Below are 24,155 nucleotides of genomic sequence, written 5' to 3'. Positions count from 1 at the left end.
TGTGTGCAAATCGCGTGCACGGCAGGAGGAGCGTGCGGTGCGGCGCAGAGCCACACAGATTTATTTTTGCCAAAATTCGAGTATTCGCCGCAGCGACGACCGCGACCCATCATTCGAAAGCGCCCGCCGAGCGCTTTAACCTGAAGCAACCGGCCGACCTTCCCCAGGGTCCCCCAACCTGAAACCCTCGAACAGAGCGCTAAAGTCTTCGCCGCCCGACGACCGGACGGGCGGAGCGATTTTCGCGCGCGACCCCTCCCCGGAGGCGTCTCGCCGGCGCGCGCAAACCCTGACTAACCTCGGCGACCTCTCTCAGGGTGGCCGCCCTGAAATCTCTTATTTAGCCGGCTTTCTCGGCGTTTCCGGCGCCGCAGGCGCCGCCGCCCGCGACCGCTATCGCGGAGACTCCGAGTTGGCCCCCGCCCCAGAGTCAACCCCTAAAACGGAGCTCAAGTGCGAAGCGCTTGTCATTATTTTATATTTCTTAAATATTTGGCATATAAAAGTGTGAGAAGAGTTTTAAAATTTGGACCAGAACATTTTTTGCTGTAAAGATTTTTATTATATGCGCTAGTTGTATAAGCTCTTAAATTTCGAAGTCACCAGCAGATGGCGCCACCGTATACTTTCGTAATACATTTATTTTTAAGTCACTTCCGTTGCGATTTCCGCCTCAATTCTGCCACTGTGCATTCTTCACTTAATATCAGGCCCGGACTGGCACCAAATTTTTTACCGGGGACTGTTGATTTTCGCGGCCCACCGAGCCACCGCGGCCCACTACCCCCCCCCCCCCACCCGTACTATTATAATTTTCAATTGAAATAAAAGGCAGTTTCCTCGGTGGATAGGGAGCAGGGTTGCAAAAGACCGGCATTAAAAAAAACGCGGAGCAGTGGTAAAAACTTTTTTTTTCAATTTTTTTTTACCATTTTCTTGCAGGCCCATGTTTGCATCTCAGTTTTCAATAATTTTCTAATTATTTGCTCATGAGTCTTGACTGCGACTTCAAAATTTTTTAGAGAACATTTTGAAGAAATTGAGGTAGCAAAAGAAAAAATGTGTACAGTAGAGGAAATTTTGACCACTTCCGTTTGCTCTCTCTCTAATAAAAACCAGTCCGTTGGCTCGCATTGTTAAGGCACTCTCAGGAGTGTCAAAGCAATGTGAGGTATTTGAGCAGTTCGCAGATCTAATACTGGCTACCCAATGTCAGAAATGGCAAAAAGTGGTTAGTTTAGTGACTCGAAATGCTCAAATTGCTCAACGGGCTGGTTTGCACCTTTCCAGTATGCGTGATTTGGCTTCACGGGACGAATGTCTAGCGTTTCAATACAGTCCTCGGTGCGGAGGCAAGTGGCCCTTGAGTGGGCTGGGTCCCTGTGCGGCCCGGTGCGCCCATGTTATCCGTTCGCGGTGTTATTGGGACCCGGGTTTCAGCATTCGCGCTAGTGCAGTGCGCGCCCTTCCCGCTCCGAGAGGACAGGGATAAAAAGAGCAAAAAAAATATGATAATATGAATTTAAGGAGGAGCGGGCCGAACGACCAAAGCGGTGGGCCGGTGGGCATGCAACAAGCGTAACGAAAATGAAAATTTATTTTTCGATTTTTTTTATTTTCAAGGTTTTTCCTTTGATTTTGAAAATATTTTAACCAAAACAACATGCGTTAAAGTCACCTCAAAGAAAGGTGCTATTTTACTCGTAAATGATTTTTCGATTTGATTTAAAAAAGCATATTCATGTGAACATTTATTCCCTAAAACAAATATTTATAAATTTATTCTATCAATTGTAGCGATGGGTTCTTTCCTCATTTGAAAATATAATTAATCATCACATAAAATGCTCAACAGGAATAGGGTTGACGTGTTCCTCGAAACGCAAGAGGTTGCTCAATTTGCCCCTGTACAGTCAGTGGCACAAAACACACCCCGACCAAGAAGGGGAAAATGGGAATAGTTCACTGACCTAAAGCAACAAAAGATCGGTAGGTGCATTCATCCCCAACACGTGTAGGGCAGCAAGCAGCGACGCGCTCTCTCCCACGCCGCACAGAAGCATCTTTTTCTTATTTGTCGCGATGCTTCCTCTGCTGCGCCGCTGAATTGTATTTTTTCCAACCGCGCCGTAAAGGAATGCGTGGCAAACAAGGCAGCAAAAGATTTTCAATATATACAAACTTAATAAAATTATCCATCATCGCGCCCAGATGTTTTTTCGGGATTTATTTTGACTCATTTTTAAGGGAAATAAAAGCGAGTTGATTTTAATTGAGGAGCGGAGTGGAATTTGAAGCAAAACAAACGCGATTGAACTTAATGACAGGCTATTTTACTGTGTTATTCATTCCTAAATTTTCGTAAATTGGTTTTCCACCTTTGTGCTTTGAATTCGCGCAGTGCATTTTGTTCGCAGGGACCAGGGACAGGAAGGGAGGGGGCTGCGTGGGGGAGTGAGGCCATTTTTCTCATACTCGCTTTGAATTCTTTGCGTCCGTTCAATCTCACGATACAGCAGCAGCAGCAAACATCTATCTCTCCTGTCCTGTGTGTGACTGTCTAAAAACTCCAACTCAAAACAACCTGGTAGGTTTTCTTATCATGTTCTATTTGTTTTTTGCTCTTCATTTCTTTGCCCACGACAAAATCCGAAAGCTTTAGAAGATATAGGCTAGTTTTCCTCAGCTTCCAATCGTCGAAAACTGCGGAAATATTCCTTTTATTTTGCTTACTTTCCTTGTAATTATAATACGGTGCACGTGTCCGATTTGTTTCGAAATTCGTCCGCAGTTTTTCAAAATAGGACCATTTTTCGAAACACAGCCAATTTTTTTCGGTTTCACTTTGAAGATTTATAAACTTTCCCCTTAAAAATATTTTGGGAAATCGAAAGTTAGCGATTTTTTCGAACTGATAATGTTTTTGCCACCGGTACCACCCGACGCGGCGGACGACCAACGCGCGTCTGTGCACCGATTTTCAGATTTTTTGGCATATGAATTTGTAAAGCGCGCGGCGGTGGCGCAGGATTTTGCGTAACTCTTTGCGGCATAGCGATGGAGCATTATGCGGTGAAGCTGTTTTTTCCTGCTCAATGTAGATAAATTGAATATATCACAATGAAATTTCTTTTTTTTTTGCTCTTTTTATCCCTGTTCTCTCGGAGCGGGAAGGGCGCGCACTGCACTGGCACAAATGCTTAATTCCGGGTCCCAATAACATAATTATGGGCGCACCAGGCCGCACAGGGACCCAGCCCACTCAAGGGCCACTTGCCTCCGCACCGAGGACTGCATTGAAACGCTATAGACATTCGTCCCGTGAAGCCAAATCACGCATGCTGGAAAGGTGCAAAGCAGCCCGTTGAGCAATTTGAGCATTTCGAGCCACTAAACTAGCCCCTTTGTGCCATCTCTTGCCTTTTCGACATGAAATTGGTTTCATATAATCAACCACTCGTGCGAAATTAATATTGGGTGACGAAATAAACTTTAGTGCGTGCACAGGAGGGATCGGAGAGCGAATCCCATTGTCAGGTAGAAAAAAATGGCACCTCAGGAGCGAGCGATCTCTCGCCCTCATGAGCGAGCCAGAGTGCTCTCTCGCTCCCCCGCTCGTAGCCAAGGCTCTTCTTTAATTCTTTCTCGACGCACTAGTCCACTCCGCAATACTTAATAATTGAAATAAAAGACACAAGAATGAGCTCAGAACCGGCAGGAAAAGGTTAATTTCTTCACACCTCGGAATTTTCAATTTTTTGACAGATAAAATAAATAATATATTCTATTTTTTCTGTCTAAAATTAACCAAATTGAGGTGATAATTAGGGTTTTACCTGACCATATTACAATCAATGACATTTTTGTGTACCGCGCAATACGAGCCAAAGTAAATTTTCGGGCGCCTCACATTGCTTTGTCAATTTTGGTAGAGCCAAAATAAAAAAAGGAGCACAGTACATGAAAATGAAAGATAACTAACCTACCACGTAGTTGTTGGAAGGCAGGGAGGTTTTACAAAGGAGAGCAGCTGCAGGTTTCGTTTGTTGCTCGGCCACCCACATAGACACAGACTTTGAAGAATAACATGTTCTGCTTTTTGTACAGTCACTTGCACGAAACAGGTCCCAAATAAAGAGTGGAAAATTGGGAATTTTAATGAGGGTGCATGACGCAAAGCAAAAAAAAAATACCTTTTCAGTGTGCAAGAAGTGTCCCCACAGCAGGAGCAGCTCTCGCCCCTCGCATCACAAAAGCATATCTATATTTTTGTTATTTGTCCATTCGCCGCCAAAAATGATTTTTTCTAACTATAAGCGGGAGCGAGGTGTGGCCGAGAGCGATTTTTTATTCATCACCCGCGGCTGGATTCAAATCGTTTTTTGGGTACTTTTGCTTATTTTAACAGAAATAAATGCGTTGATTATAATTGAGAAGCAGAGAGACGGGAAAAGTTAGAAAAATGCTGGGTGACGGTTGTTTTGTTGGACACTTTTTGAAAGGTGAGTTGCTTTTTTCCCCCGAAAATTTCGTAAGCCGCTTTTGTGCATTGTGCTCTGCCCAAGCGCATCGTGCGTTTGGTGAATGAAAAGAGAGAGGGTGTAGGAGGGTGCTGCGTGGAGATGTGAAGCAATGCTTTCTGACTCGCTTGAAATATCTCCGCGTCAGTCGTCATTCTCACGATAAGCGAGAGCAGCAGCAAACGTTGCGTCTCTCCTGAGTCTCCTGTGCGTGACTATCTGAACGCCAACTCACAACATAAAACGTGCTATAGGTTTGCATTGTATATTCGTCCATTTTTTTCCTTTCGTGTCTTTGCCCACGACAAAAACCGAAAATTTTCAATGTTAGGATTTTTTTCCAAAGCTCAGCGGGGGCCAGATTCGTGCGACGTCCGCTGGAATATGGCGCGAAAAACGGTCACGTAAAAATGCGCGAAAAGAAGCAAGTTTTGGTCAAAAGTGTGACGCATAATTTGCATTACTCTTAACTAATCGTGTCTTTAGGGTCGTAAAAACAAACTCTTGACACTCGTACGGCAATCCAAATAGAGCTTTATGTTTCCCACATTCAGACAGACGCCATCCTTGACCTGCCGCAGTGCGAACCAATTTTATCGTGCATCTGGACCCCACTGCCAAAGCTTTAAATCGTTGAAATTAATACTGTAAAATCTTAAAAATCTGTTCACGGACGATGAAACCCATCTGAATTGCCGTTCAAAGGTGAAATCGGTTGCCGGTTGAGCACATTTTTTATTGTTATTTTTTGGACAAAACACACAACATATTCCCTAATTTGTAATCTGCTCTAATTTTGGTGCTTATTGTTAGTAAAAGTTTGTTTCATTGCTGCTCTCTTAAATTTGTATTACTTGTAAAAATTATTTTTGGACAGGCAAAGAGTGTTGTATGTTCAAATAAATCAGTCCTTTTTCGAAGATAAAAACCAACGCCACTATATCGACTCTAGAGGGTTTCTTTTCTAAAAAAAATTGGCTACAAAAAATAAATATTATATGTTGTGCACTAAATATTTTGAAATTTTTCAAAAAAGTAAAAGCCCGCATTAAAGAGTAGTAGCTCGTCCGTAAAATTAAGAAAGTTTGAGGTGAGGGATGCACAAGCAAATGCAGCGGGTTTTTGCGAACCCTGGTAACACGTGCCAGTCAGTGGTTGGAAAAACAGACTTTGAAGAATAACACGATCTGCTTTTTGTACAGTCACTTGCACGAAACAGGCCCCAAATAAAGAGTGGAAAATTGGGAATTTTAATGAGGGTGCATGACGCAAAGCAAAAAAAAAAATTTTTTTTCAGTGTGCAAGAAGCGTCCCCACAGCAGGAGCAGCTCTCGCCCCTCGCATCACAAAAGCATATCTTATATTTTTGTTATTTGTCCATCCGCCCCACGGCCGCTTTGCGCAGGCCGCCGCCGCCTAACGCTTGTCCTCGCAGCTAACGCTGGATGCTTCCAATTATTGCGGCGGTTGCCTCGTTAAAAATTTTAAAAGTCAATTTGACAAGGAAAAAACTGGTCAAATTGCGTCATTGCCGCTGCTGGCAGCCTTCGCTTGCGGCCACGCCACTACCACTCGCCGCCCCCCGGTTTTGGCCGCCTCCTCTGCGGCCGCTCCCGATGTTGGCCACTACCGCTGGCCAGCCGCTCCTACGTTCGCCATCCCCTGGAGCATTCACGACATTAACTCATACACATATATAAGAAAATGTAAAACTATGTATTCCATACAGTCCGCTGATGGGATTTTCAATAACTAATTGTTCGATTTTCAATATAACTCCACTTCGACAGTATTACTTATCTTTTGCTCAATTTTAGACCGCACAAATTAAAAAAATTGTAATGTATTTTACAGGTAATGGCTGCCGTGCAAGTGAATGTGCCTGCCCTTCTTGAAGTGTTGAGGAAAAGGAGGACTGAAATTCAGGTTAAGAGCTTGAAAGAGCTTCTTATCAAGTATGTCGCGGATTGCATCCCTCGCTCCGATGATCTTACTCACGGAACGATTAAATTGGAAAATTTGCGTAAGTATCGAAATTTTTCATGACAACCGTAAATATGTGTATATTTATAAATATAAACATTTTGTCACTTCATAAAATTTTTCTAAATATTCTATACTCAATTTTTAACTTAACCTTTTGGTATAGAATTCAAATTGTTTTGATCCACTGAATTACAATGGCACGACTCTTCACTAACAATAATCGCGATTTCAAATTCAATCCTGGATTAAAACCAATTAAACTCAGTGGTCTGAAAACTATTATCGGTTCAGCCAATCGAAGAAGAGCAAATAATGAAAATGAGAATAATTTACTGTCTGTAAAGTCCACCGCGATTAGCTGAATTGATTTCGGATTTAATTGTCAGTAGGATTGAACTTGGAAATATGTGTTGTCACTCATATCAGTTGGCATTTTAGAACTTAAATCGGCTGGAAAAATAAATTTTGTGCTCATATCCATTTTTAGCTCTTACCATTCGTAAAGAAGTGCTGGATCAGTTGATGGGAATGCGGCATAAAGGCGATGTCGACCACCACTTCCAGAAACGCATCGATAGGGTAATTGAGGCCTACGCTCAGCTGATCAGCCCGGATACTAAAAAAATCGATTTGAGTGGATTGATTTCCTGGTGCTCTCAGGAAAATGTCTCCAAAAACATCACGAAGGTATTTTCTTATTTGTTAAATATTTTCTGAGGATCCTAAACAATATTTGTGGGCAGGCTCTGGAGGTGATTTCGGCCAAAGCCGTTTGTTTGGAGCACCTGGATCTCAGCTTTCCAGAGTACACGACATTTGATCGGATTCAAAATTCATTCTTGGACGACAATTCGATTAGAGCAATTCTCGGAATGGAAAACCTGAAGATTATTCGGTTTTCGCTGGTCGAATACATTCCCTTGAAGCGTATTTGCAAGAATTTGCAAAAATTGCAATACGTAGAGTGCGAATTTCTTCAATTTTCTGGCGTTGAAGACATCGAAGCCGACATCGAGGACTTGAAATTGAGCTTTTCTCGACTGAGAGTGTTCTTGTATGGTGGTTTCAAACACTCATTTGCGCAACTGTTGATTCAGCACCTACCAAATTTATACATGGTCCGAGATTTCGATGACATCTTGCATTTCAATTCTACGTTCGAAGAACTGCCGATTCCAGCAGAGACGTCTGAGCTGCGCGTTATGTACACCGCTCCAACAACAATCGACCTGCCAGCCAAATTTCCCAACGTGACGCATTTGAACGTAAGTGATTTTATGCTCACATGAAATTTTAATTTAGCATATAAGCAAGTATATACTGTTCATATTTCCTCACATCAATGGCCTTCGTTAGATTTTTCTTTTTCATTACGAGAAAACGAGTAATGGGTTCGCGAGCATCTCATTTGAGGATGCCGATCATGGAAATAATGACAGCTTTGTCTTAAATTTAAAAATTGAACTCTTATTTAAACTTATAACAAACTGATAATCGCATGTTAAGTGATTTTAAAATTTAAGTGGATCCTACGTCATATGTTTCAGGCAAATTGTGTCGAGGTTGAGCCAGAAAACCAACACGATTCGATTCTGAGGTTCACAAGAATCGAGAGTTTAGCGTTGAACATTCAGCCGTTCCCTTCAACGCTCAACTCATTTTTGGATGCGTATGGAGCCAATCTCCACACCCTCATGATCAGATCAGGTCGTACCAGTAGTCTCAAGTTTTCATTCCAAAGGATTTTCGACGCGTGCCCAAACCTGCAGAAGCTGACGTTGACATGTGTGAAAATTTCGGACGACAGGCAGCCTCTGAAGTCATTTGCACAGCTGCGAGAACTTGATTGGACACCAGAGTAAGTTTTTGCAGGAAATTTGCTTGCTTTTTATACCTTTTGTGTGTCGAGCGTCGGTCCTGTCAGCAGGGATTACGTTTTTAATATGAAACGTTGAATCCTGCTGCGTGCAGAAAATATTTAATAATAGCTAGGATTGAGATTGATCAACGATAATATTTTAATTTAGTTAAGCTTTTCATTACTATATTCAAAATAATATCGAGCTTTAATTAAGTACCAAAATAACAAAAGGCAAACGTAGACGAACATTTGTTTTTGAGTGTTCATATATGATATAGAGTTTAAAACAATTTGTTTTTAGTATTGTGGAATTTCTGAAATTGAAATTAATTAAATTTAATTGATTAAAAAGTCTTTTTTTCACTAAAAAAGTAGCCCTTATGATGAAACTAGCAGGAAAATTACAATTAACAATAAATATCTGTAGTTTTAGGTTTTCTGCCACGAGATGATTTAGTTTTAGGGGGTTTTCTTTAGAAATTTCTTTCACTCTGTCGTCCAACGTGAATATTTATATTAAAATGAAAATACTTTTCCCGCTTGTTGCAGCTCTATTAACGACGAGTTTGTAGTGACCAACATCCTAGCAGCGCCAAATCTGCAGAAGTTTTCCCTCTCTTGTAATCATAGCGAGATGAGTGCTCGAAATCTTCAAAAGCTGACGTCGTTGGTGGCTGAGAAGAAGATTTTGAGCAAACTCACCAGTCTAAGTTTGAACTTCTGTGACTGCATCGAGCAAGAAGTAGTTGTAGATATCAACTACGAGTTTCTGCGAGCTCTGAGGGACTTGGTCGCTGTTTCTGCGGTGCATCTCCCTAATTTGATTGATTTCAAATTGGGGATGTGTTTTGAAGAATATTCTGAAACAATTTGCATACAGAGCAACCTGGAGTACGATCTCCATTATGTGTTTGGGAGAAAATTTCAGGATTGGATCGAAGATGACAGCATCGTCGAATTCATTCTTGCGTTTAATGCGAGAAAACATCCAAACCTCACTGTACAAGTGTGGTGAAACTATTGCTCACTCACATACCCTCGCCCATATTTTCCATCGGGTGAAGCGCCTGCTGCCACTATATATATATATATATATATATATATATATATATATATATATATATATATATATATATATGAGTGGGTGCGGTGAGAAACAATATTTCACTGAGCTTGTTTATTTTCCTTTCCTATGTAAATACACTTGTAAATTTGAATATATATCGCATTCCGTGCCTGTCTGTATTTAGTTTATTCAAAAGTGCTCGTAATTGAGTAATTTAAAAAAAATTGTTAGTTATAATTAAATTTAACCATTCATATTAAATACACACAATGTAATTTTTGCTGTATTGTGTAAGTTTACAATATAGTGTTGCTAATTAAGTAAAAAACCAGTCTCTTTCATTGTTTTACCATATAGTAATTAAAGAAACTACGCGACCTTAAGCCTCTTGTCTAAAATTAATATTTTATCACATTCTTATTTCTTTTTCTTAATATGCAAATTAAATTTTAATTATAATATCATTCAACTTCTGTTCTGAGAGATAATTTTACTTTCATAAATTGGAAATCCTCCATTTCTACCGTTTCCAACCGTCTCTGCGCGCATCAATTTAACGTGGCGTTTATATGTGACTGAAAATTGCGCTGGGCTCTGCGCGCTCTCCCTTATTGGTTTCTTGTTAAGATCTCTAGTGAGCAGTGTGTGCTGTTTGCTCAGGGTTACGGCCAGTCCCCTGACCCCTTTCACTCTCTCACTCTTGCGTGGCATTGCACTCACTGCATTAATTTCAATCAAAGTAGTTCTGTAACCACTCACTGGGAGCAGGGCAAGAGCCGTTTTTAGCCTCGGCCAATCAGAAGCCGCCAACATAAAATCTGGGAAGGTGGAGGAGAGCAGGAGTAGCAAGCTTGTCGGCCGTAGATTGGCTGGATGCTGCGCTTGACCTGCAACCTGTGAGTGGCTTTAGAACTATTTACCCTTTACTCTCAAAAAACATACTGACGACCCTCAAAAATGCTGAGCAGGCATGAAGGGAAGCGATAGAGAGGATTCAAAGTTTGGCAGGAAAGAGACGCTTTGAGTCACTTTTCTCGCGGGGTTTTCAAGAATTGAAAAAATAAAATTAAGCGGGCTGATGTGGTTTAATTTTTATTGTAAAGTTATATCAGAAATTCTGTTATCCTGCAATTAGAATTGCCAGAATTGCACCGCGGGAATATTAGGAAAATGAATCAGACGCTAATCTTTACTTCTAGGTTCTTGGTAAATGCTAAATTGCAGCTGCCGGCCTTGAACTATATGTGGCTGTGACTTTTCTGATGTCGAATACATTTTTTTCTTCCCTGATATTATTTAAAAATTTAGAATAATTATCTATATTTGCATGTATATATTTACGATGGAAAATAAAAGGGCCACATTTAAACATTTTTAATTATTTGGCAGTTGGTGAACAGCTGGAGAGTTGAGGAATGCATAATAAAATCGCAAAAAAAGCGTCAAATCAGATCTCTGCTGCTGCCAATGCGACGAGATTTAACTTCACATGTCGTTGCGCGTGGCTATGGTAGCCGACAATGGAAGATTGACGCAAACTCGAGAGTATTTTACTGTGTATTACCATTTCACTTAATATGCTTTCTTTTGACGTGCTGACAACCAGAATCAGTCTAGCCATTCGTGGTAGAAACGTTGGAAAACATTTTATATTTAAATAAAAATAGTTTTTCACGATTCTGCGGCGATTGGCGTAACCGATTTTGGTTTTCAGCACGTCAAATGAATAAATATTAAGTGAAGAAGGCACAGTGGCAAGATTGAGTCTGAAATCGCAGCGCAAGTGCCTTAAAATGAATATTTTACTAAAATATACGGTGGCGCCATCTGTTTGCGGCTTAATAAGCGTTAATAAAATTAATTTAAAATTATTAACCTAACTAAAAGATCACATTTAAGGCTATTTATTTTGCTCTGATAGACTGTTTTTAATGCAAAAAAAATAACTAGTACAAAAAATATGCTCTAAAGTGTCAACCTATTTACAAAATCAGTGTAAAACACAGCGAGACATCCACGAAAAACAACACAACGCTGGCTGGGATTATCTCTGTACATACAAATACATAAGGTGTCTCGCTTGCAGGTGGGGAAAAAAAGAGGTGTCCCAGTGAGCGGTGAGAAATAGTAGAATACACATAACCTCGTGATTCCGCGTGACTGATAACAGCAGGGCCGGCAGGCAAGTCGGTAGCAGCACCTGAGCGCACCAGCTGTCCACGATTCGATCGGCGAGGAAAAATGGTCAAAGGCGAGAAAATGGTGCTTTCCGACGACGAGGTCAAGCGCCAGGTGGGACAGGAAATTATATCTGTTTTAAAACTTTTAAATTGCATTGATTATTGACTGCTTTAGATCGAGCATATGACCAAGTTCATCGAGCAGGAGGCCATCGAAAAGGCCACCGAGATCGACGCCAAAGGCGAGGAAGAGTTCAACCTCGAAAAAGGAAAAATGGTCCAGCAAAGCAGAATCAAGATCATGGAGTTTTATGAAAAGAGAGAGAAGCAAGTCGAGCTCAACAGAAAAATGTAGGAAAATATTTTCAGATCAAAATTATTATAAATTTTAGCTTCTACTTTTAGAGTAAAATTATTGCTCATCTTATTTTGAAAATTCTCACCTTAAATTTTTAAAAATTTCTCAGGATTTTTGTCATGTTGCGTGCAAATCAATTTAAAAAAATCACAACTTTCGTACTATTTTTCAGTCAAAACTCGAACTTTAACAACCAGGTGCGACTGAGAGCCCTCAGCGTCCGCGAGTCGCACATTTTCCAGGTGCTGGACGAAACCCGCAGTGTCCTTGGCACCATCGCCAAGGACAAGGCAAAATACAGCATCGTGATGCGCCAACTCATTCTGCAGGGAATGCTCCAGGTATGGGAAAAGTTTTTAATTTCCACCTGAATTTTTGTGAATTTTGGTCAGTTTCTGGAGCCGAACATCACCATCAAGGTGCGTCGGGAGGACGTGGAGATCACCGAATCCGTTTTGGACAGCGTCATTGACGAGTTCACTGACATCACCGGCAAGAGAAACTGTACCATTCTTATTAATATGGAAAGCTTCCTGTCTCCAAAAAGGTAGATATTATATTTTAATTTGTAGTTCATCAATTACCCAATTTCCCGGATATGCTGTTCTGAAAATTCACTCGTACTTGCTAGATAAAAATTAAATTAGCCGAAATAAAGCTTGATAATTTTATGAAAAATTAAAATTCCATATATACTAGCCATTACATTTCCGCACAAGATTTCAGCAGGAAAAATCAAGAACATTTCCCAAAGCATCAAAACTTAACCATCATTTTATTTGACTCGCTGAGCAGATTCCAAAAAAGAAAAATTATTTTTAAAGAAATATTGGCAGTTTAAAATTTCTCAATATTTTATTTTTAAAATTACGGAGCCGTAGAGACCTAAATAATGGCAAATATTCCTTATGCAACTTGTCATCTTTACTCAAACACTAAATCGAATTGTAGCGAAACAACATAACTATTTTTTTTAAAAAAAGGTAGGATTCACTTTTTTATTTTTGAGAAAATGCGTCAAATTTCCGTGTAATTGAGTCACAGGAGTGTTTTAAATAGCAAAGAGAAAACTATCAACATTGTAGACATTTTTAGATTTAATATTTAGTTGAGTAAATATCTGCTTGAGTGTGAATATCAATTAAAATTGAAATTTCTTAAGCTTGAAATTTTGCAACAATTTTTCAGCTGCGGCGGAGTGATTCTGCAGGCCCACGGCGACCGCATGAAAATCGTCAACACGCTGGAGGCCCGGCTGGATCTGGTGGCTCACCAGGTGATCCCTGAAATGCGCACGACCCTATTCGGCACAAACCCAAGCCGCAAATTCTTCGATTAAACTTGGAATCTCAACAAATAGGATTGGAAACGAAAACAAATAATAATTTAATAGGTACATGATCAGTTTATTTGCGCTTGTTTATACACTTACACAGAGGTTAATCATCCGAGATGCTAATTATACTTCCGGTTATACACATCAACAGTGAGAAATAAAAAAATTAGTCACAAAATTTGATGGATTTCGCTCTTATTGTTCGTTCGCTTTCATATTGTCAATGTGGCCCTCCTTAGAGAGGCCGTAATGGAAGTAGAGTGTGCTCTTTTTGGGGGGTGAAAACACGAAAATACGTCTGAGGGGTCGAATTCTTTGGGTTTATTAAAATAAAAGTCTTTTGAAGCATGCTTTCAAAACTTTCACCGCTTGGAATGCTGCCAACCATTAATTTTTTAACAAGAAATGCACAAACCAAGAGAGTAAAATGTATTAAACTAAAAGAATACACCCTAGCTCAATGTTATCATTGCTCACGTATTTCAGATTAACAAAAGACTAGAGTAGAGTTGAATCCCAACGTCCAAAATGAGCATTGATGGCACAACATACAGTACTTACCTAATTTTCTTTTCTTAACATCGGAATGTGTCGTCCGGGCGAACATCCTTTCACGGAGTCGCACAGAAAGTTTTAATTCAATAAAATTTGTTCCACAGTAGCAACATAACAGAGTGTCACAAAAGTGATCGGATATGTGGATGCGAATTTCAATCCAGAAGAAGCTAAAAACCAAAGCACCAAACTCTCTGGATGGCTCAAATCACCATTTGCGTGCGTCCCTTAGTGTTCTAAGCCGCCAACAGGTGGCACCATCTAATTTTAAAATGTTTCTAACCCGTTAATCCACTCCAGTGGCTAGAAATCGCAGCGAACTGCTTTAAAATCATAAGTACCCGGTGGCGCCATCTGTTGGCGGCTTACGCAAATGGTGACACTCCCCTTTTTGTTGTAATATCACATTAATGAATTCTCCAACATGTAACAAAGCCCGCAGCGGCTGCGGGCAACCAACATCTACACTGCACGGCGAGATTCTCTAACGTTTTTAACTACAATCATGTTCGAAGCTGCATTTTTCGTATTAATTAGTGCTGAAGCTGGATAAAATTGACTTGCGTGCCGAGAGAGGGATGAGTAATTGAATTTTCGGTGCGGAAATGCAGCTTGAAATTGACTTGTGACGGAGCTACAATAATTGTTCTGTCTAAAATGGCCTTATTGTCATTTCAACGAGCTCGGTTATTGTAGTTCTGGCCGGCGTTTACCCTTTGTGGATGCCGAGCAGTCTTTCGGCCACGCCCAGGTAGTAGACCGTCTGCGCGATGCCGAAGAGAGGAGCGATCACGATCATTCGGCACGCGGCACCTTTGAAAAATGCCGAAGGGCCTTCGTTCTTCATGATTTTTCTGCAACAAAGAACGCATCGAATTTAATTAGTATAATTTTAGAAACGTGATTAAATAAATTGAACAACATTTAGAATAGAAAATGAGTTCTTTTCTGATTCAGTTCTTTTTGAAATCTGTTTTATGGGCCATCGATTCATGAATTTCAAGAATTTATTAGCAAAAAATTAATTGATGTTATTTATGGGATGATTATAAATTTAACTTCATTAATTAATTCATGATTAACTATATGATCATGATCGCACTTGCTCGTAAATACTCTTTGGATATTTTTCAAAAATTAGTAAGCCTTATTATTTCTAAATTCAATAACATATAACATTTAAATTGATTTTTTTTACAAATGTGTTGATTTGGTAAAGATGTCAATTTAGTTTAAACAGTAAAAAATTTAAAAATAAAATTTATATAATGATAAATTATACAGATAAATTGGAATCCGCGACAAAAAATTAAACAAATTGTGATGAAGTGAAAGCTTCTTGCAAAGACAGTCTTTTTAACCTTGTTTGGTAATAATTTTCATTTAATTCGGCGAAACAAAATTTTGTTTAGAAGAATTATAAAGTTTAAGATGTCTTTAAATTTCAAATCAGCGTTAAACGAGTAATTTTTTGGCTAAAACATTGCAACTGATTTGCGGGATCGACTTTTAATATAGACAAACAATAAAAATCTGCATCATGAAGAACCCAAGAAAAAGCAGGCTTGATCTCTCGAAATGTGCAGGAAGCAGGAATTGCATTTTTTTCGGTAAATACATGAGGTAGAAAAAAATTCGGAAAGAGAAATTTAAATAATGTAGGCTAATGGGACGTCACGAGTCGAAAAGATAAGAGAGCAGCAGGAGGGGCAAATCTGCTCCATTAGATTATCTCAACAGTTTGTTTTCCGCCGTTCTTTTATTTGTTTAATCGATTTCCATTACCTGAACTTTTAGTCCTACAAATATTTTTCCCTGCTGATTCATCCCGGTTTTTCCTAATGGTATTTTAGCAGGCATAAAATAAAATTTCACAATAAATAATAGAATTGATAGGAAATTAAGTTGATTAGAAGAAATCAAAATCAATACTCGTGCAATGATTAATGAAAATCCTTGGCGTCCAGATGTATAAAATAAATCACAACATGGTCAGCAAGCAGAAAATCATTTATCTTGGAAATGTGAAAGATGTCAAACGACAAGTTCCCAATGTGCATCCCTTAAGGAAGAATTTTATTTATTTAGGACTGTCAGATATCGGTAAAATAAAATGCTTTTACCCAGAAACGTTCGTTTTGTAATTTTTTAAGTAGAGATTTAACAATAACTGCCTGTAAATTTCTAAGAACCGAATTCGACACGCACATCTGGTTGTTTGCATAAACAACTACACCAATTTAGATTTACGACCGAGAGAGGGTAACTGACCCCCATGTGACAGGACGCTGTTGCTGTGGTAGAGAGTGGGAAGCCTTTTAGTGTAGCGATATTACAAACTTTCCAAAAAATTCCAACTAGTAAAAAAAAGTTTGGAGTAGAGTTCGCCAATTTTTAAATGTTCCAAAAAGGAACACTAGACTTTTGAGCGATAAATCTGCCAAAATACATAAAATTTATTTTTCGCCTGATATTTTATGCTTTTTTTCGATATTTTCCCCCGGAAAAAAATGTATTTAATTAATTTTTCTGTTATAAAAAGTCACAAAACAGAGAGTGAGCTAAATTTCCCATCTGGTGAAAAAAAACTTGTTTTTTTATTAGGAGACGGTGCTCACAAATTGACTTGGGAGCCTATTTTGTCAGAAATTTGAACAGCAACTGGCTCTTTCCCAATTTTTAGAGCATTTCAAGTAAAAGTGTAAAGATTTTCCATTCTATTTCTGTAAAGCAATACTTAAAAGGTTTTACATAAAACAGTAAAACTGCGGAAAACCCCGCAAACCAAGGTTTTTTTCAAGACTGTAAAAAACATTTTCTCCATAAAAATCTTAGGGAAAAATAATAGAAAATTTGATCAGCCCTGAATTCAAGTCTCTTTTTACGACATTTTTCTATAAAATTCAGGTTAAAAATTTTGCAGATTTTGAGCTAACTCAGTTGAAAACATTTCAAACGATAAACAAAAAAAAACAGTAATAATAATAAAAAAAAAAACACTTCTTACCCGAAAGCGTCAACAATGCCACTGTAGGAAGCCTCGCCCTCGGCCTTCTTCAGCAGCTGCAGCCTGGTCTTGACGACGTCAAACGGATTAACACTGCAAGCGGCCGTGCTGCCGGCCACGCAGCCCGAGAGGAAGGAGCACCAGAAGACCGCCTCGCCAGAGCCGTCGCTCCTGCGTGGCCCGAGCGCATTAAGACGGGCGAACAGCGGGAAGTAGACGACAGAGAAGGAGACGTCGCGCAGCATCGTGGCCGCCGTGCCTTTGTACAGGCCCGTTATTCCCTTTGTCCGGATCAGCTCCAGCGCGATCGAGGTCGCAGACACCTTTGGAATGGTTGCCGCCGTCTGACCAGCTGTGAAAATGACAAAATTGTAAATTATCAAATAAATGCCCAATAAATCCACACAGACCTGAACAACTTCTTTTCATCAAATTTATTTTATTATTATTACTGTTTTTAAAACCAAAATTGTTAAGTATTTTTTTGTTTAACTGAGACATTCAAATTCTTTTCCAAACTTACAATCATGATATGCAATTTTCAGTCGCCAATGAACTGTCTAAAGTAGTCAAGATATAATTAAAATTCAGCATAATTCAGGCTTTCAATATTTTCTTAAGTCAAAAGCCATCTTGATTGGCTTAAAAATAACTTTGTAAATCTTTTGATTAAATTTTAAGCCAAGTATTTTTCTAAAAGAATCAGTTTTTCTATATTTTTTAGAGTAAATTTATAAGTAACCTTTTCCTGAAATTCAAGTATCAAAATTAAATTAAATATTGGTTCAGAAAACATTAATTTCAGAAGACGAATTAAATAGCAATTTAGTCTATTTAAATATTATGATGAATTGTCAAAAATAAAGAGAGTTAAAGTTACCTGCACGTGCTTGGGCTGCTACTCTACCAGCGTCTTGCAACTGGATTTTAAGCAGTTCCATAGGAGTTGTGATAATAATCTGGCAGAAGCCTGCCAAGCCGCCAGCAGCCATCTCTCGAGTTAGAGGAAGTTGTCTGGAAAGATTAGAGTAAGTAAATCGGCAATTCTATTATTTAATTCACCACCCGTCATTTTCATCAAAATAATTTAACCCCGTTAATTCCTCTCAACATGTATCAATAAATCTCTTTCATCACAATGATAATATTATTATTTTTTAAAGTGCATCAGAGAGATGAAACGGTTGGGGCTAGTTGAATGACGCTGCTGACTGAGCAAAAGTGACGTACTTGGAGCCAGTAGAGAGGTGGTGCCTGAAGAAGTCGTTGGCGGCCAGCTTGATGGCCTTTTCGGGCGTGATCAGCAGAATGTTGACCGCCGAGCCGCGGTACATGCCGAAGAAGCCCTCGGCGCTGCGCGTCTTGCGGAAGCAGTCGAACATCGAGTTGTACATGCGCTCGCCGTTTGGCCCGATTTGCTGGTTTTGCAGCCGCGTCTTCACCAAGTCCAGCGGGAAGACGCACGACACGCCGATGATGCCCGCGATTCCGCCATTGATAACTTTCGGCACCAAACTGAAAAATATAAAAAGGGCATTGTACAAATTAAAATGAGATTTTTGGTAATTAAATTAAATTTTATTCCAAAATAAATAAAAAAACGTCGATTTTAAACCAATTGATATAGGGCAACAGCTAAAATTTGTTGTAGTGTTGGCTACAATATGCAATAATCAAACAATACACCAGTTTTTTAAGCCCTCAGTGTTTGAAGCTGCCAACAGATGGCGCCACCATATACTTTCGAAATAAATTTAATTTTAAGGCACTTCCACTACGATTTCAGACTCAATCCTGCCGCTGTGCATTCTTCACTTAAAATTGTTTCTTCTGACGTGCAGAAAATCCAAATCAGTCCAGCCATTCGTCGTAGAAACGTTGGAAAAGATTGTATATTTCAAAAAATAGTTTTTCACGATTCTGCGGCGATTGGCGTAACCGATTTTGGTTTTCAGCACATTAAAAGAAAGCATATTAAGTGAAGAATGCACAGCGGCAGAATTGAGGCTGAAATCGCAGCGGAAATGTCTGAAAATTTAATTCAATACGAAAGTATACGCTGGCGCCATCAGTTGGCAGCTTCGAACACACCTGGAGAATACAATAAAATTCAAACTTTGCCCATTTTCAACGCTTAACCCGCTTGACCATATTCTATTAGCATATTTCGATTCCTCTAATCGAAATCTATCTAAGTGTGCATGGATCTTATTGGGGAAACTGTAAGTTTTTGGATTTTAAGTATAGGGAGACAGTTCTCACCCTTTGAATTTATGCTAACTTTGCAAGTTTGCAGCCAATTTTCTAAAAAAAATATCACTGCTACCCTGGTAAATTTTGGATTTAACTGAATCCTTTTGCGTTGAAAACAAGTATTTTCCGGAGTGTTGCATTATCAATCCTCTTCAAGCCATTAAGTTTCGACTTATGTTAGGGACAAAAACGAGGCACTTAATATAGATAACAGTAAACTCCTCTGTTTGAAAAACAATATTTGCCTGACCTTTCACAGAAAGGTCAGGTTTGTACAGTAGAAAAGGTAAAAAAAGCTGAACTTGCGTGAAATTAAAAAGCAAAGACATAATTTAGTAGCACCAACAGAGAATTATATTCATTTTCAGTGCTGTACGTCTAAAAAACTGCTTGAAAAATCCTTTTTTGCGTACTTTTAAAATGATAGCGAGGACATTTTGATCAGATTTTTGTTCCACTACCCAAAATGGCAATCTAATTAATTTTGAGACAAAAATTTAATTATTTTAAGTGAGTTATTTACAGCCTAATAGGGATGCCCGGTTCGGGTAAATACGGGTCTTGAAAAATTCATGACTTTTATTTTATAATAATTTCACGTGACTTCGTGCATTTTTATTAAAGATTGACCCGAATTTTCATCTAGAAAGCTCTGTAGGTAAGATCAACTTTTCAAACCAAGGACAGTGTTTTCATGTCACACGAAGCACAAAAAATAAAATCTAATTTTTAATTAAAACCTTTAACAGTATTAAGTCGGTCTCAATTGTGTGTTTTCCCCCTGAAAAATGTACCTCACAAAATTTCGCACTGAAAAATTAAAATCATATTTAAAATATTTAAGTTACAAACAAAATCAGAAGTATTTTACTAAATTGCAAACCCAAAGATTTATTTTTAAAGGCAGAGGTTTGACAAAGAGTAAATTAATATTTTAAATTAGGAATTATCATTTTTACCCGAAAATGATGCTTTTTACTCGGTTCTAACGGCACAATAGTCGTTCAAAGAGACAAAATTTTAAAATATGAGCAACATTTGTGGCGATAATAATTACTTCAAATGAATTTTTAGCCGAAAGCCGCATTTTTTAAACTATAATTTGCTACGAATAATTCTTGAACACTTCCAAAGAGAAAAATTTAATTGTGTGCCAGGAAAAAAATCGATTTTACAATAGACAGAAAATATTAACATCTTGTTAAGAATAACAAAATTTTTTCAAGCCAATTCGTTGACTTTTTACCAAATTTTAGTGCTAAAATTGGATTTTAGATCACTTTAAGTTGATTTTCAGATGCCATCGAAATTTAATTATTCATTCTAATTTATGTATGTACCACAACATTTGAAACAAAATAATCAACTGGCTCAAAGCCTTGAAATTAAAAAAAAAAACAAGCAACTTAACAAACTTCAAATTGCAGCCCTTATGAAAATGACTCACAAGAGTTTTGGAATTCTCGCGGGTGCTGGTGCCCAGGTGATGACAGTTTGGCCCGTAACGAAATTCGCAGTCTGGTCCATGATTTGGGACAGAAGCCTCATTCACCAGCGAGCTGCAGAGGCAAAGTGCTCGAAATAGTCACCAGACGCTGCTTTTTGTTTCAATCATTGTTGGGGCACAGCCAAACAAATGCACGTGCGACGGAATTCGACTACAAAGAGAGACCGGGCATTCGGCCTTGACGACACACAGATTTACGGCCTTACAGCCCGGCAAATAGGCTTCCGAAAACATTTAGCTGCGGCAACGGTGCCCGTGTTAATCGGCCGATCACGAGACGAGTGTGTGGACCTTCGTGATTAGAAAGAGAAGAGTAACGCCACCGATTATCCTAATACTCGCTAACTCAGGTCACACTTTAGTCGCTTATATATAGCTCTGCAAATTGTTAAATTCAGGGTGCAGGGAACTCCGGAGCTGTTGTAAAATACAAATTGATATTAGATCTCTAAATCAAACTGTTTATGGAACATAGCTGATTGCAGAAATTATTTATAAAAATTTAATTTATGCAGCAAATATTAAGTGTGTAGAGATTTTGACACACTCTCTTCTGTTTAAATAGTTAACCTTTCAGCTTTTCAGTAAATGAATGTTTATAAAATAATTATATGAATAAAATATTTCTTTAGGAAGTGATTTGACTGAATTTTCTATATTAATTAAGAGATTTTCGGCAAGGTCAATTTCGTTTTGCGTTCAAAGTATAAGAACCGTGCTGTATAATGATTCTCCTTTCAATTTTTCATTTTGCTGGCCGTCCAAATTTTAAACACATAAATTGTAAAGACATTAATTGATTTCAAATTAGGATAATACGTTTTGTTTTTCAAATAAAATTTAACTAATTTTTAAAGAAAATAAAATAAAGACAGCAAAATATTCTTGCAATTTTATACGACCAATTTTGGTTTTCAGCACGGTTTTCTTTATGAGGGGTTTAAAAAAACTTCCCAATAATACGAGGTACGACTTAAAAATAAAATTAATTTGTAATTGTTTTTTAAACAAACTACCAGACGTGCGCGTCGAATTCGGTACTTTGAAATTTACATGCGGTCGGTTTTAGAATTTTTTATACTTTAAAAATACAAAACGAATGATTCTAGGTTAAAGTTCTTCTGGATATAAATAAATATTCTTCAATAAGGTATGCACATTGGGAACTTGTCGTTTGACAGTTTCTCTCTCTTACACATTTCCTCTTAGCTGACCAAACTGTGTTTTTATATATCTGGTCGCCATCAGGAATTTTCACCAGTCAAAAATTTATATTGTGCCTGCTAAAATAGCATAATAGGGAAACTACAAATTCGCTTGGATTTCGAGCAAATTTCATGATAACATTTCATTTTAAATATTTCTGAAACTTCAGAGAGCGCCGAAAAAATTCCAGTGAAAGTAAAAAAAAAATATTATTGCTTGAGGTAGTTTAAAAATTCAAACTATTTTCCAAGAGGCCTCAGAGGAGCTTGGGCCGAGTGTGGCCATCTTTCACCTTTCCGCGCGAGGATTTTTATTAGAATATTAGACAATTTTGGTTTGAAAATTATCAAAAAATTAATATTTGTAAGTTGGACTGAAAAGTCCAAACTAAATTATCAGTATTTTAAATCGGTCTTGTAGATTATTCATGGATTTCATTCTTTTTATTTAGCTTGAAAATCTCTACTGTTAATTTATAAATAAATAATACATACAAAATCTAAAATAGTTACACTCTAGACAATATATTATTTTAATTAATTGTTGGCTAAGATATGTTTCCAGGAAATAAGTACGGAAATCAGTTTATTGGTAACAAAATCTGTACACTGCAAATATAGGAAAAAATCGTTTTAGTTTTTAATTATTTATCAATTAATTAAAAAAATTACTGTTTTTACTAGAACGCCAGACATTTGTCCCTTGAGGCTACTAGAAAGGAGCAAAAACCAGTCAGTGGCGAGTCGGCGCCGATGCGCCTCTCAGCCCGTTGAGCTATTTTAGCATTTCGAGTCACTTAACCAACCACCTTTTGCTATCTCCGACATTAGACAGCCAGCAGTTAATCCCAGAAATGCTCAAATATTTGCCACATTCTGAAGGAAAGAATATATAATATCCCTAAAAAGAGACTTAACAACTTTTTAAGCATGAAAAATCAGAAAAAGTTTATTAATTTTTTAATTCTAAGAGTTAAAAATTGTTGAGCTCTGGTATGCAGCTCATTTAAATGTGTTTCATCGGGATCAAGTGAAAAAAATAAATTATTCCCATATCTAAAAGGATTATAATTGAAAGAATTTTAAAATTCAGTTTGTCATGTCATTCTCAAGCAAGCAAATGAATAAATTACAAAAGGTATTTTCGTGTTGTTAACAAGCATGTCCTAAAAATTCAAAACCAAATTGACTAGCGGTAAATCCATGTTGTATTCTACATGAAAAATAATTAGTGTCAGCAATCCCCTGACATTCACCGTCAGCATAAATTACATTAATTCAATATTTGCTTTCTCAATAATATTTTTACTGTTCAGTTGCGCAATCTCTGCGGTCAAAATTTTATCTTGACAGTAAACACGCGGCACCGGCTGCTGATAAATTATTGCGAAAAACGTATACTCACGTAAATTGTTTATCTGCTGCACTCATGATGGTTCTGCTCTCTAATCAGCGGCGGCGACTCGTAATATTTTTTGGCTGTCTCCCTGTTGACCTTTGAATTTATGGGCTGCTGCTCGGCTGCTTCTGAAATCTGACCATGTTTGTGACCTTCATTCAACGGGAACATTGAAAAAAGCAACGTCACGGCTGCAAAACGTGCATAATTTTTACTGATTTGTCGGGCTAATTGCCAAGAAAGAGAGGAAACAACCGTGACACTAAAATATTCGTGGTTATTATCGATCAAACTTCACGCATGAATAAATATTTAAAAACTGCCGTACATAATTCCCCTCTGGAGGCGTTCTCAGTCCAAAATCCCAATCGAAACTCTAGGATTTCGGCTCTGAATCGTAATTAAAGAGCAAAACCTCTTCCTTCCTGTCAAACCTACCGAAATTTCAGAGGGTGTTCCAGGGAGAATTGATCGCCGGGCGCGACTTGTGAGAGAGAATGCTGCACTATTTTCTTCTCTCCTAATTGCTTTTCGGGGCGCTGTCGCGACTGCTAGAATTATGAGAGCGAAAATGAGACTAAGGCTCAAGCAATTTTTAGACTCCAATCAGCTCGGCGGATCGCGACAGAGTAGCGTAAGCGTACATACACGGCGTTTAACCCTTTCTCAAGTCTCCATGCCTAAAATCATATGGTGGCCTACACCGCAGAGCTGCCACACAAAACATCTGTGCGATGTAAATAAATACTGATGTATAAGCATTTTGAAGAATTTTCTAGCCATTGATAGAAATAAATTGGAATTCTTAGCATGTTTATAAATTAAAAATAATAGAATCCGGTCTGAAATCAGTTATTTGTTATGTTCGTGTCTTTATGAATTTGTTATGGTGGCAGCAGTGAGCAGCACGGTTCAACAGGGA

General features: G+C 38.3%; 3 protein-coding genes across 5 annotated transcripts; 2 read left to right on the top strand and 1 right to left on the bottom strand.

Moving 5' to 3' along the window:
- The first annotated feature begins 6,377 nt into the window (after positions 1-6,377).
- On the top strand, positions 6,378-9,438 carry LOC135937441 (uncharacterized). The gene is made up of 5 exons (XM_065480591.1): positions 6,378-6,543; positions 6,994-7,193; positions 7,250-7,771; positions 8,054-8,364; positions 8,917-9,438. The coding sequence occupies exons 1-5, from the start codon at positions 6,378-6,380 to the stop codon at positions 9,380-9,382; spliced, it is 1,665 nt and encodes a 554-aa protein (XP_065336663.1). The 3' UTR covers positions 9,383-9,438.
- A 2,131-nt stretch (positions 9,439-11,569) lies between these two features.
- On the top strand, positions 11,570-13,485 carry LOC135935849 (V-type proton ATPase subunit E-like). The gene is made up of 5 exons (XM_065478416.1): positions 11,570-11,725; positions 11,789-11,964; positions 12,144-12,312; positions 12,364-12,518; positions 13,160-13,485. The coding sequence occupies exons 1-5, from the start codon at positions 11,675-11,677 to the stop codon at positions 13,308-13,310; spliced, it is 702 nt and encodes a 233-aa protein (XP_065334488.1). The 5' UTR covers positions 11,570-11,674; the 3' UTR covers positions 13,311-13,485.
- Positions 13,357-23,923, bottom strand: LOC135935848 (mitochondrial glutamate carrier 1-like). Of its 3 annotated transcripts, none has more exons than XM_065478414.1 (6): positions 23,672-23,923; positions 23,240-23,368; positions 18,100-18,384; positions 17,750-17,883; positions 16,870-17,221; positions 13,357-14,716 (listed from the first exon to the last, which is right to left on the bottom strand). In XM_065478414.1, exons 2-6 carry the CDS (start codon positions 23,263-23,265, stop codon positions 14,572-14,574), a joined length of 942 nt encoding a protein of 313 aa, XP_065334486.1. In that variant the 5' UTR covers positions 23,266-23,368; positions 23,672-23,923; the 3' UTR covers positions 13,357-14,571. The 3 variants fall into 3 exon arrangements, with proteins under 3 accessions (XP_065334486.1, XP_065334487.1, XP_065334485.1); XM_065478415.1 differs by having other exon boundaries at positions 23,240-23,361; XM_065478413.1 differs by lacking the exons at positions 23,240-23,368; positions 23,672-23,923 and adding an exon at positions 20,570-20,699.
- Between the last annotated feature and the right edge of the window lie 232 nt (positions 23,924-24,155).

This window comes from Cloeon dipterum, chromosome 2 (assembly GCF_949628265.1).
Source record: "Cloeon dipterum chromosome 2, ieCloDipt1.1, whole genome shotgun sequence".
NCBI lineage: Eukaryota > Metazoa > Arthropoda > Insecta > Ephemeroptera > Baetidae > Cloeon > Cloeon dipterum.
This window is presented reverse-complemented; position numbering and strand designations above follow the sequence as displayed.